A 13,420-nucleotide genomic window follows, 5' to 3' on the forward strand; every position below is an offset into this window, starting at 1 on the left:
CATCACAATATGGTAAGGGGCGTAACATTTCCGTCACATGCTTGAGGTATTCGGTCAATCTCAACGCATTGGATAGCTGGCCAATCACAGCATACCTCGCTTTTTCAGACCGATGAGTTTTGTAAAAATCGACGCGTTTCAAAAAGGCGGGGCATAGAGGAGAAACAATAATGTACAGTATGTGGAAAATAATGTGTTTTTTGAACTTTAAACCGCATAAACACATTTCATTACACCAAATACACAAAATAATGTTCTTTTTAGCAGCATCATATGACCCCTTTAAAAAACACAAATTAGTACAAAGACACTCATTTACTGCATTTTAAGGTAAAGAACAATGACCCAGATGTTATAAATAAACGTAACTCACTGCTGAATACCACACAAGCTGTAGATCTACTATATATTGACTGCTAATTACAATATGTGAAAGAATAAAGTATGACTACTTGATAAACAGCAAAATGCTATGTCACAGGTTGCATAATTACGTTAGTGACATTGATGACATTTTAAATTTGAATTCGTGATTTGACTACTACTATATTCATCATTGCTAGCACAGCGCAGTCTGGTGGTTAGGATTTGGCGCTCTCACCGCTGCGGCCTGGGTTCGATTCCCAGTCAGGGAACGATAACTTTTAAAGGTGGAGTAAGCGATTTTTCAAAAACGCTTTAGAAAACTGATTCGGGCCGACTAGCAAAACAAACTTGTAGCCAGTCAGCAGTAAGGTGCGTGTCTACTCATGATGTGGAGGAGAGAGCGTTCAGTGCACAGGACGGACATTAGCGAGCCGAGCGACAGAAAGATAGAGATGGCGGATAAAAAACAAAAGAGGAAAACGTCTGCGGAACAAAAGAAGGCTTAAGGCAAGAAGTAGGACCCGTGTAAATATTGAAACAGCGTTCCAGCACTGGAGAGAACTCAAGGAGCGGAAGGCCTGCGATCGAACGCCGAGGTTGCTTTGTTTCTTCTCAATAGCTGAGTAACACCGTGTCTACAACAGCTAAAGTCTGCCTACACTGGACGCGATCAAACGACCGTTGAAAACCATTTGAAATGTGTCAGCACGTCATAAATAGAACCCGGCAGCAGTTTTCTGTCGGGGATTTGTCGTGATGTGCTGCGCCGCATCCAGTGTAGACCATATAGATATGTATATATATCTATGGTGTAGACAGCATCACTGATTATAATGAGTTCCATAGTATTTTGTCGCGCCGCGCCACTCGCATCCGGTGTGGACACAGTGTAACATTGGTTTTGCTTTGTTTCACAGAACTAACCGTTGCCTGGGTTGCGTAAGTGTGTGGGGCGGAGCTATCAAAATAGGGGCGAGACCCTTTTGGGGTAGGGGCGTGTTTGTTTTGGTGATTTCAAATGTCAACATTGGCTACCAGAAATCGCTTACCCCACCTTTAATGTTGGGTTACTTGCGCTGTTCTTTATGTGTAATAGAAAATAATCAGCCAAACAAATATTTTCTTTTGTTTTCAACAACAACAAAAAAAAAGAAACTCGTACAGGTTTGGAACAACTAAAATGAGTAAATTTGACCCAAAAACCAGTCATAAGGGTCAGTTTTTTGAAATTGAGATTTATACATCATCTGAAAGCTGAATAAATAAGCTTTCCATTGATGTATATTTGGTATGATAGGACAATATTTGGCTGAGATACAACTATTTGAAAATCTGGAATCTGAGGGTGCAGGAAAAAAAAATCAAATCAAAATATAAAAAAAAAATCGCCTTTAAAGTTGTCCAAAGGAAGTTCTTAGCAATGCATATTACTAATCAAAAATTAAGTTTTGATATATTTACGGTAGGAAATTTACAAAATATCTTCATGGAACATGATCTTTATCCTAATGTTTTTTGGCATAAAAGAAAAATCTATAATTTTGACCCATACAATGTATTGTTGGCTATTGCTACAAATATACCCGTGCTACTTATGACTAGTTTTGTGGTCCAGGGTCACAAATGATGAAAGAGTTCTTCATTTTTGGGTGAACTGTCCCTTTAAGGCCAAGTGAAGTGCATTGTGTGAAAATCTTCCCCCTGGCACAACTCTCAAATCTTACTTGCATATATACAGGGACATTTTTTAAACTTGATTCATGAATGACATAAGATCTAATGGTGCTCTTTTATCCTTTTTCGGCTTGATGGCCCCTGGTTACTAATGCTTTTATTGTATGGGGAAAAGCATAAATTCTAATTTATTGGAAATTATTAAATAAAAATGTGATTTGATTTGAAAAAGAAAATGTGAAGGTGAATAAATATTTTATTTTATTTTTTCATTTTTTTTGTGGGTGATTTAACTCTTTAAAACTGTGATTTGGGTTTGTCACCTCAGTGATCTTGACCTTTTTAGCAGTATCTAACAATTAAAATCACAACCATGTTATATAATTTAATATATAATATATAATTTTGAGAACATCTGTTGAGCTGATATTGAATCAATTTTGACCCATGCATTCCAAATGACTTTTCCATGACTTTTTAAGTTAATTGTTATTACTGTATTTTTAACTAAATATCCCACTTTTAAAATTCCGTTATTTTCAGGATTTCCATTACCATGAGTATTGTAGTGAAGGTAGTTTATATTTTTGAGATTACTATTTTTTAATGTGTTAACTTCTGCTGCTCAATAAATATATAATTTTATAAAAGGAGAAAGACAAACAATAATACTTCTTATGGTCTTGTTTTATTGTATTTTATTACAAAGATAATGAAAATATACAATATTTAAATTTAACTAAAAAACTGTGAGGATATTAGGCTGAATGGACCTCAGATGTATTTTTCTGTATATTACATCCTCTGAGGAAAGACAGATGATGGTTATGATAAAGACAAGGAATTTTTTGAGACCACTCATATACAGATAAAGCAACAGAAGCAGATTCCATCTCTAAAACCATCTGGATGCTGCTATTGTTTCCAAGGCACTGATCAACTTCCACCTAGTTATGAAGACAAACAAAAATATATCAATTCACTGATAGCTTAGACTCAAATAGTCAAATATAGGTAAAAGCTGAGAAAACATAGACGACTGAAATAAAGTCAAACTCAAATGTTTTCACATATTTTTCAAACAACCAAATGTATTTGAGTTTTTCTTATTATATATATGCTGTTAAACATTTTTATTGTTCTACCTTGTTTCCATAAAGTACCAGAGCTCTGAAAACTTGTCCAAAAGGCTTTAGCAGCCGTAGCACTCCTGTAGCAGCACTGGGCTGATTGGGAACATTACATACAACCAGCAAATGGTCCAAAGCTGTCAGCAGCCCCTAAAAGACAGTGGGACTTGTTCAAGAATAGATGAATTTATTTTTATTTTTATTATTATTAAGTTTTAATTTGAATATTTGAAATGGCTCCAGAACAAGTGATACTTGCATTTGACAATGATGGCCCCACAAAAGCATGAAACACTGACACCTGAAGTAAAAGTATGCATTAAACTCAGTAAAGTAAATAAACAAATGAAGTATTGAAGTAAAAAAAAAAAGTATTTATGCAAGAAAATATTAATTATAAAATTGTTTCCATTTATCCATTAGTGTGTCAACTCACAGGTGAACTAAAGTCAACAGTTTGGGACACCAGCTCCAAACGTTGCTGTCTCATGTGAACTGGGATAGCAGAGTAAACCTTCACCATCTCCTCGGCTGAGAATTCAGTTGGAAACATCAGTAAAGCCTGGAAAACACACACACAAGCTGATATAGAAGTGCTGTATTTTACAGGAAATTACTTTAGAAAAAAGGTAATTATTGTTTTATTGTTTTAAAATAAACAAGTGTTACATATACATCCTAAAACGACACATACCTTCTTCAGTTCTAGACAGGTTGTTGTGTAAACCTCAGTCGCCATTAAAACCTCAACAGAGTGACCAAACGGAGATGCCATTTTGATAAGTTCACTCTGAGAGTAATCAAGAGGTATTCCAGACAAACGAATCACACCCTTCTGTTGGAAAACAAGGGAACAATAAGAAAAAAAGTGAACTGGAAAGAGTGGAGTTCGTAATGTTTCCTAACCTAAACATTGCAACTCTCAGGCCACCAGAGGTCACTGTTTCACATTTGTTCATTTGTTATGATAGCACTGTCGGTGCGAACTATTCGAGATGCCTGTTATTTTCAGCCAGCAATGTTGAGACTAAAGTGATACTTTAATGGTTTAATGGTGGCATTTCAATCATTATGGTGGTAGTGATCACATTTCACACTAGAGAATAGAAACCTTTATAAAACACCTTTAATTAGAGTTTTGCTTTGAGGGCATTAAAGGTGGGGTAAGCGATTTCTTGTAGCCAATGTTGACATTTGAAATCACCAAAACAAACACGCCGTGCGAACTATTCGAGATGCCTGTTATTTTCAGCCAGCAATGTTGAGACTAAAGTGATACTTTAATGGTTTAATGGTGGCATTTCAATCATTATGGTGGTAGTGATCACATTTCACACTAGAGAATAGAAACCTTTATAAAACGCCTTTAATTAGAGTTTTGCTTTGAGGGCATTAAAGGTGGGGTAAGCGATTTCTGGTAGCCAATGTTGACATTTGAAATCACCAAAACAAACACGCCCCTACCCCAAAAGGGTATCGCCCCTATTTTGATAGCTCCGCCCCACAAATACATACACAACCCAGGCAACGATTAGTTTTGTGAAACAAAGCAAAACCAATGTTACACCGTGTCTACACCTGACGTGAGTAGCGACAACAAATCCCCTGCTGCTGCTGCTGCATTCTATTCATGACGTATTGACACAAATTTCAAATGATTTTCAACGGATAACCATCAGTATTTCTAGTAGGCCTACACCTCCCAGAACTTACAGTTTGTGCTGATGTTTTTGCAGTCGTCTTAGTTACTGGCATCTGAATGTTGATGGATTCAGCGGTTACTTCTGATTTTGCAGATTTGACTGGAAATGAAGACTGTTGATGACCTTTTGTCATGGCATTGTAAGTGTTGGATCTGTGTGGAGAGGACAAGGGTCTTTGTGTAGTATAATGTATTGCTTTATTACAGTCTAGAGAGACAAAGCTGTGGCTTATGCTGCGTTTTGATCGAGGGGGAAAATAGACTGAACCAGGCCTCCAGCCGGTGACCTCAGCAGGCCCATGTTGCAGCCTCTTTAGGAAGGAATTTGATCCTCTTCCTGGAAGGAAGGGAAACAGGGATTTCAAATGTTACAGCTGCACATTTCTAGTCCAAAAACAAATATTATTTTATTTATTTAAAAAAATAAACAAACACCCCACAACCCTATTAAGACAAGTGGTTTGGAAGACAGACAAACAGATAGACAGATAGATAGATAGATAGATTAAGATTTTAGATGATGTAAGCTGCATTGTTATTGATGCATCGGTTTTATATGTAATAATAACTCACCTGATGAATGTCTTGTTCTTAGTGTTCTAGATTGGGTCGAGAAGTGCTTATAAATGACTTTAGATGAGCGACATCTTTCAGGGCTGAGAGATCTCTGGGAATGGGATTCTTGCCATTCACCATTTATAATCCTCGGATTCCTCTGTTCCCCATGAGTGTATGATGACTCTCCCACTTGATCAGATGAGATACATCTAGCATGGCCATATTTAATGTCCTTTGTTCCTTTGCGCTGTTGAATGTCTTGTATAATGAAGGGGATATTCTCTGTTGTTAACTGGTTTTCTGGGCAATGACTGAGTAATTCTAGATCCTCAAGAGAAAGGCCAAGGCTGGTTAAAGCTTTGATTAGACTTTCTGTTGGATACTGCAGCGTTGTTTGTTGCTTTGGCTCTGCTTCTCCAATCTGTGGTCTATCAGGAGGCATCATTGCTTTGGCTGTCACTGACTGGTATTGAGAACAGTCCATATGTGATTTTAAGGCGAAATGTTTGCCTAGATGATTGGGACTGGATCTAAAAAGAGCTTCCTCAGATGTTGGCAGTGGCAATGTTGTATTATTCATGATGGGGCCTAGTGTTTTCTCCTGATTAATCTCTTTTGCCAGAAGTGCACCACTCTCCTTATTGGCAATGACTGAATTAATTTCTGTGACTGTTGTTGAAGGATGACTAACCATGTGAGGTGTGGAATCCATGTTTTTAAAACCCCCTGGGCACTGGTACATGCTCAAAAATGAGGATCTTTGAATGCCAACAGGCTGTAAGAGATTTAAAGGAACAAAAGGGTTCCCATAACCGCTATTATTTCCAGATGCAACATTACTAATCAGGTTCAAAACTAGCTGAGCTTCAAGTTGGGCTAGTCTCAATAGGAAAGCTTGTGCTGTTCCAAAAAGGGGTGGCATACTGGAGAAAACACTGCTCATCTGAGACAAACACACTGGCCTGGGATTGATTTGAGCAGCATGTGGAAGTCTGGGGGGGGGAAAGATAGAAAAACAAGAGTATCTGAATCATTCAAACTTGTACATTCAGCAATATTCATTCAGCATATTTGTTTTCTGGATATATTAATTTATTCAAAAATGCATTGAAAATGTAATTCATATATAATTCTAGAGTTAAATAACTATGATATCATAATAAATAATAATATAAAAAAAGAAAATAAATTATTGAAAAGAAAGCCACATTAAATTAATTTCCATAATCATTTATTATTAATTTTGTATTGTCTATTATGATTGCTTATTAAGATTTGAAAAACTTGTCTGGCATTTAAAGTGCTATGGTGTGACCAACATACAGAAGAAAAAATAAATCATAAAACCAGACACTTTGTGTCAAGGTCAGTAATAAAGTCTCTTAAAATATCAATCTGAGACAAACACACTGGCCTGGGATTGATTTGAGCAGCATGTGGAAGTCTGTGGGGGGGGAAAGATAGAAAAACAAGAGTATCTGAATCATTCAAACTTGTACATTCAGCAATATTCATTCAGCATATTTGCTTTCTGGATATATTAATTTATTCAAAAATGCATTGAAAATGTAATTCATATATAATTCTAGAGTTAAATAACTATGATATCATAATAAATAATAATATAAAAAAAGAAAATAAATTATTGAAAAGAAAGCCACATTAAATTAATTTCCATAATCATTTATTATTAATTTTGTATTGTCTATTATGATTGCTTATTAAGATTTGAAAAACTTGTCTGGCATTTAAAGTGCTATGGTGTGACCAACATACAGAAGAAAAAATAAATAATAAAACCAGACACTTTGTGTCAAGGTCAGTAATAAAGTCTCTTAAAATATCAGGTAATTTAACCTTTTTATGACAAGGCAAGATTAGCTTAGGGTGTAATATGTCATGTAGTGCAGCTCCCAAAAACATAATATCTTATAAATAATCTTAATGTATTTATTAATATTTTATGATAAATATATTCATTTTATAGCTTGAAAACTGGAATTATATTTTACTTTTATATCTTTCTTTCTTTATTTTTATAACAACATATTTTCACAAAATTTAGAGTGGCTAAATTGAATATTTTACTGAAAATGGTATGAAAGGTTTTTGAAACCATATTAAACCAGCACAAATACTATACATTTCAAAGAATTTGGCACATATGTTTTGTTTTGTTTTTTAACTAGATTTTTTTTAACTCTACGGTCTGCTCATTATTCAAACGACAATAGAAAAAAGCATTTGTTGATACGTTTTTCCTTTCACTGAGGCCATTAATTCTCATTGAGGCTCAACATTTGCTCCCAAGTAAGCTTACAATATAAACTGTGAAATAGTTCTCTGGTGTAGAACATATGCATAAACAAATTCTTTAAAGCTTAATGAAAGTGCAGCTAGTCTCAACAGAGCAAGAGAGGACAACTTCCTGAAGGCTTTCCATCAGACATGTGCTCACTTCATTACATATAATTAATAACATGCCAGCAGGGTGTTTTTCAAACACTGTGACAGCATGTCCTTGTAACATGAGCAAGAGGTGAAAGACATTTGTCTAGTGTAAAGTACCACACAGCTGCCATAGTTTCACAGCCACAACCACATGGTCCCCAGCATGTGTGCTCTCTCCTGGACAGACTTTTGAATATTGGGTCATCATTTAAGAATTACATTTTTAAAGAAGGGTTGACAAAACCATGATTCAAAAATCTGTCCAAGAGAGTGCACACATTTGCTAAATGTTCACAGTTCAAACAATGAATGCATAAAGTGCAGAGTGAGGCTATCAGCCTATCAAAATATGATATAGTACTTATATCGTATAATATATAATATAATATAGTACTTTTTTTTAATCATACAGTGATGATTTACTAGGAGAAGTTACATGGTTAGATCTCAAAAATGTTTCAGTTTTTTTGTGGAAAAGTGCACCTGTTTACATCAAACCCTAAAATTAAGTTTAAAAAACGGTACTTGACCACTTAAGTATACAGTTTCATGACAACTGTATGTTTCTTAACACATTTAAGTACACCTTTAAAAAGTGCACTTTGTAATTTTGTAAAATTAAATCTTTGCATTTAACTGCAAAATTGCATTTAATATAAATTTAATTATAACATTTTCATTGAATTTTAAATAACATGCAGTTAAGTGCAAGTAAACATTTCATTTGGTTCTCACTTAAGTATATTCTTTCAAAGTATATTCTGTAATAAGTACTCTTTTTAAAAGTATGCTAAAGTGTACTTCTTTTTCACAAGGGTATTTTCAGTGCTGGAAAGTGACAAAATCGAGTTTACTGTCTGGTGGCCAGTGCTTCATTCCAGTGAATAAAACTAAATGTTAAAGGGGTCCTATTATGCTCTTTTACAGAGTCTTGATTTTGTTTTGGGGGTGTACTAGAACAGGCTGTCATACTAGGTTGTTCGAAAAACACATTATTTTTCACATATTTTACATTATTACAACACCTCTCTCCCCAGTCTGGCATGAACGGCTCGAATAGTTCCTGTATCAAATGAAGGCCCGCCTTCTGAAACACGAAATGTGCTGTGATTGGTTAGCTGGGCCAGTGTGTGTTGTGATTGGCAGCACTCGCGGCGCCTGGTCGGGAAATGTCACGCCCCTTACGATAGCCGCCTGCCAGCTTCAGTGTAAATATTGCATCAAAATCAAATCAAGGTTAATGTTGTTTAGCACATCTACCAGGAGGGTTGTTGACACAGCATAGCTAGTTATCTAAGATGAGACAATCAGTTAGAATGCGCCAAAGCACATTTTGTCAACTTGTCACATTTGACTTCCTGATGAAATATTGCCTACTTTAGATGATCTGTTTGTCCTTGGTGCTGCTGTTGCAGCTAAGCATGCTCTGTGGTATCAAATGAACAGTGTGTCTGAGTCGGACAGATAAGAAAGATATGCTAGGGGACATTGTGGATGTTCTTAGATAGGCGGCAGTGAAGACAAATTTAATATAATTCAAAGCAGTCAGAGAGATTCCATTGACTCCCACTCTGCATATTAGAGAGCAACATTTTACAGTATCATTTCAACAAAATAGAACAGCGCTATGTTCCTAAGTGTGATCTCTGGCCCCAGCTGGCCTGTAACTGAAATACCAAGTGTAACGAGAATCAACAACCGCCAGCTTGCTTTCCTAAAGAAATCATCTGAGCCTTCTCACTCTATCAGTCTCACTCATCGGTCACACATCTATTTAAGAAATCTTATTTATAGACATGATCATCTGATGCAGGATCACTCCCAGAAGTATGTTCATATTCACACATTCAGCAGCTCTCACATAAGGACTAACAGCAAGGGAAGTAATGTAAATGTCATGATCTCTTTTTTTTTGCAGGAATGGTATGATGGCCTGAAGATACTGTGCAACATGTTGCTCAGCAGATGGTGCTAAGTTAATAAGCTAATCTGATTTACAACTCCTGGACAGATATTCATCATGCTGTCTTCATTCCTGGAAGGTGGGAACACTGGAACAGTCCATGCTGGTCAGTCAAGGGCAACCCATTTCATAAAACTAAACGTAAACGTGATGATAGAACAACTTAGCGCAATATTTCTGCTCTATTACATAGGCTATGGGGTTTTAGCACATTCTGGAAAGAGATCAGAAGTATCTATGTTGTTAACTCATAGAAATGTTAATGACCCAGCACCTCGAAAAGGCCAAACATACTGAATTACACAAGCCTCGCCTGAAAAATTCAGGTCTCTATTACATCTAAATATGGAGGAGGGGGGAATCCTGTCGCCCTGGTACATGACGTCCTCAAAGACATTACCCAGATCAGTATATCCTCTGTTGTCTGTGCTTGTAAATTTGAGCTATGTACTCCATGAGATTCTGGACAAGGCCAGAAAGGGGAATCTTATTTATCCCACTCCCATAAATTTCCACACATGTGTGTACATACAAAAATGAGATGTTTTAAAGGGGTCATATGATGCGATTTCAAGTTTTCCTTTCTCTTTGGAGTGTTACAATCTCTTGGTGCATAAAGAAGAGCTGTAAAGTTGCAAAGACTAAAGTCTCAAATCCAAAGAGATATTCTTTATAAAAGTTAAGAGTCAGCCACAGCTACCTAAAACGGCTCGTTCTAACACGCCCCCACATATCTAGGTCACTATGTGGAAATATTAGCATAATGCCGCCCAAATGTGCACGCAAAGAAAGAAGGCGTGGTTTCAGGAACAGCAGTTGTATTGATGCAGCCATGTCAGGGAGACAATGTGTGATTCAGTGCGAAAGCAAAAGCACTTTATTTGGCCTTCCGAAAGTAGATGCAATTAGGAATCATTGGTTAAGATTGATTTACAACAGAACAGCACAACCCAGATGTTCGAATTTGTGCAACGCATTTTATGGACGAAAGTTTTTTGAACCTAGAAGAGTACAAGGCTGGCTGTGCACAAAGGCTATAAAAAAATTTTTAAAAAAAGGGTATTTTTTCTATCATGTTCAATTATTCCTTAAATATCTTCACTATGTTTTGACAAATATCAGTCTATAATATAATATAATATAATATAATATAATATAATATAATACAGTGTATAAATATATATAATATAGTGAATACAAATTATTGGATAAAATTAGAAGTAATTTGGAGATAAAACTGAAGACTATCAGTCTGTAGTCAGCCTGTGGGCAACAAGAGACAGAAACATGCATGTGATTTTGACTTGAGAACAAATTCAAGACCTTGACACACTTGTCTTGTTAAAGTTCACAATGGATGTTAAAAATGGAATCCAACAGGTGACAAGACTATTCTCTGGCCACCAAAACAGTTCACAGTCATAAATTTCTATGCTTGTGATTAGTGACTTTTGACTCATGGTTTCTTTTACAATTAAGGTTTTGTTTCTTCAAAACCTCTCAGGACTGATACAGAAGCATAACAGCTATTTTCAACTTAAATTAGAAAGTAATAAAGCCAAGCTCTATTATAATACCTCATATTCTGGTAAATATATCTGCCTGTCACTGCTCAAACTAGCAATAGATTTGTATATTGAAGTACAAAATAGAAAAAAGATCATGATATAGGTTAAAATAAGAAATAAAGTCACACTGTGAGAAATAGTCATAACTGTGAAATATAATATGTGTAATTATGAGAGAAAATGTCATAAGAGAAACATTCTCGGCATGAGAAAGTCACAATAACAAGAAATAAAGATGCAGTTGTGTGATAAAAGTAGTCATAATGTGAGATACAAAGTCTTATTAATGAGAAAAATGATTTCATGTATCCCATACAGAGAATGTAGTGTGGCCCTGAATAATATAATATAGCATCATAGTAGAGTGATGACACCAGCAAGCCAGCATCAGCTGTCATCAATAAAAATAAACACCTCTCCGTTAAGAAACCAGTTGAAAACCACTTTGACTGAAAGCTTTATAACAAGATAGAGATGTGAAAAAATGCAACTTAATTAGGCTGTGTGTTTAAATGTATAGCAGTATGTAAAAAGTTAAATGTTAATAGATGTTTATTATCCATTTCAAAATAATTAGAGATTATTTATAACACGACCAACACGACCCATGCTGAAAGATTCATTCAAAGACACTTCTAACAAAATCCTTATATACTCACATGTTGACTTTAGTTGAAGTTGAGCTGGAGGTTATTTTTCTTTGGAGTGAATTCTTCATTATTTATCACTTTAGATTTCAGAAATCTTCAACTGTTCCTCCTGACTGTCATTTCAGATGAACACAAAAACTACAATTTGAACACTATTAGAAGCACACACAGATTATTTACTCCCAATGCAAAATGTCTCCCTCTGTAAATTTTATCCTACTCCTCACTCCACTCCACACACTGTAATACATTCTTTCTCCTCACATGTTTTCATCCCCCAGACTCACACACATGCTTGCCCTCCCAACACTACCCCCTATCATGTCCCTCAAGGCTTTCCTCTCTGCTTTGGGAGCACCTCTGCAGCCATACACTCTCTCTTACACACTTCACAATATTAACTAGTACACACTAAAATGACTAGGTAATGATCAGCACTGTATTTTCCTGACTGTCATTTCAGATGAACACAAAAACTACAATTTGAACACTATTAGAAGCACACACAGATTATTTACTCCCAATGCAAAATGTCTCCCTCTGTAAATTTTATCCTACTCCTCACTCCAGTCAGACACACACTGTAATACATTCTTTCTCCTCACATGTTTTCATCCCCCAGACTCACACACATGCTTGCCCTCCCAACACTACCCCCATCATGTCCCTCAAGGCTTTCCTCTCTGCTTTGGGAGCACCTCTGCAGCCATACACTCTCTCTTACACACTTCACAATATTAACTAGTACACACTAAAATGACTAGGTAATGATCAGCACTGTATTTTTAGGGGTCAAGCTCAAAAAAGTGGTTAGCATGAATGACTTGATCACAGGATAGATTTGAAGGTTTCATGCATTGTTTAGCATTGGACTCTATTCTGGATTTATAGTCAAGGTCAAAATATATGTTACTGCACCATGAGTTTCTATTCAAATATTGCACCATTTCATAATATAATGTTGCAAATACAGACATTCATATAAGAACACGTCAATGATTTGGGTAAAAAAGTGATGGACAATACTATGCAACATAAACACAATATGTATGAGCACGGGTACATTACCTCATAAACAGATGAAATCAAGTCAAAGACTTTGTTTGCTTGTCGTTTTTGGGACTGTTTCCTCAATCCAGGTATGAGATTTTACAATCTAATAGTGGCAAAATAATTTCAAGATCTGATCTACGTTCTGTCCAGTTTAGAAATTATACAGTAAGCACTTCAAAAGTGCAAAACAAATTTGCTTACCTGTTTTTGAAAATCGTAAAAAAAATAACAATTGACTACCTATTAATTTCTGTATAAAACAATATAATAAGAAGTAGAATAAGACAAATAAGTAACCAACCATA

General features: G+C 35.7%; 1 protein-coding gene across 2 annotated transcripts; it reads right to left on the reverse strand.

Moving 5' to 3' along the window:
- Window positions 1-2,784: 2,784 nt before the first annotated feature.
- Window positions 2,785-12,283, reverse strand: LOC107750040 (uncharacterized). 2 transcript variants are annotated; one of them, XM_016565297.1, is made up of 8 exons: window positions 12,072-12,283; window positions 5,446-6,422; window positions 4,884-5,209; window positions 3,865-4,005; window positions 3,607-3,732; window positions 3,430-3,471; window positions 3,186-3,320; window positions 2,785-2,987 (listed from the first exon to the last, which is right to left on the reverse strand). In XM_016565297.1, exons 1-8 carry the CDS (start codon window positions 12,128-12,130, stop codon window positions 2,799-2,801), a joined length of 1,995 nt encoding a protein of 664 aa, XP_016420783.1. In that variant the 5' UTR covers window positions 12,131-12,283; the 3' UTR covers window positions 2,785-2,798. The 2 variants fall into 2 exon arrangements, with proteins under 2 accessions (XP_016420783.1, XP_016420790.1); XM_016565304.1 differs by lacking the exons at window positions 4,884-5,209; window positions 5,446-6,422; window positions 12,072-12,283 and adding an exon at window positions 4,077-4,119.
- Between the last annotated feature and the right edge of the window lie 1,137 nt (window positions 12,284-13,420).

This window comes from Sinocyclocheilus rhinocerous, unplaced genomic scaffold, assembly GCF_001515625.1.
Source record: "Sinocyclocheilus rhinocerous isolate Xijiao unplaced genomic scaffold, SAMN03320098_v1.1 scaffold1483, whole genome shotgun sequence".
Taxonomy (NCBI): domain Eukaryota; kingdom Metazoa; phylum Chordata; class Actinopteri; order Cypriniformes; family Cyprinidae; genus Sinocyclocheilus; species Sinocyclocheilus rhinocerous.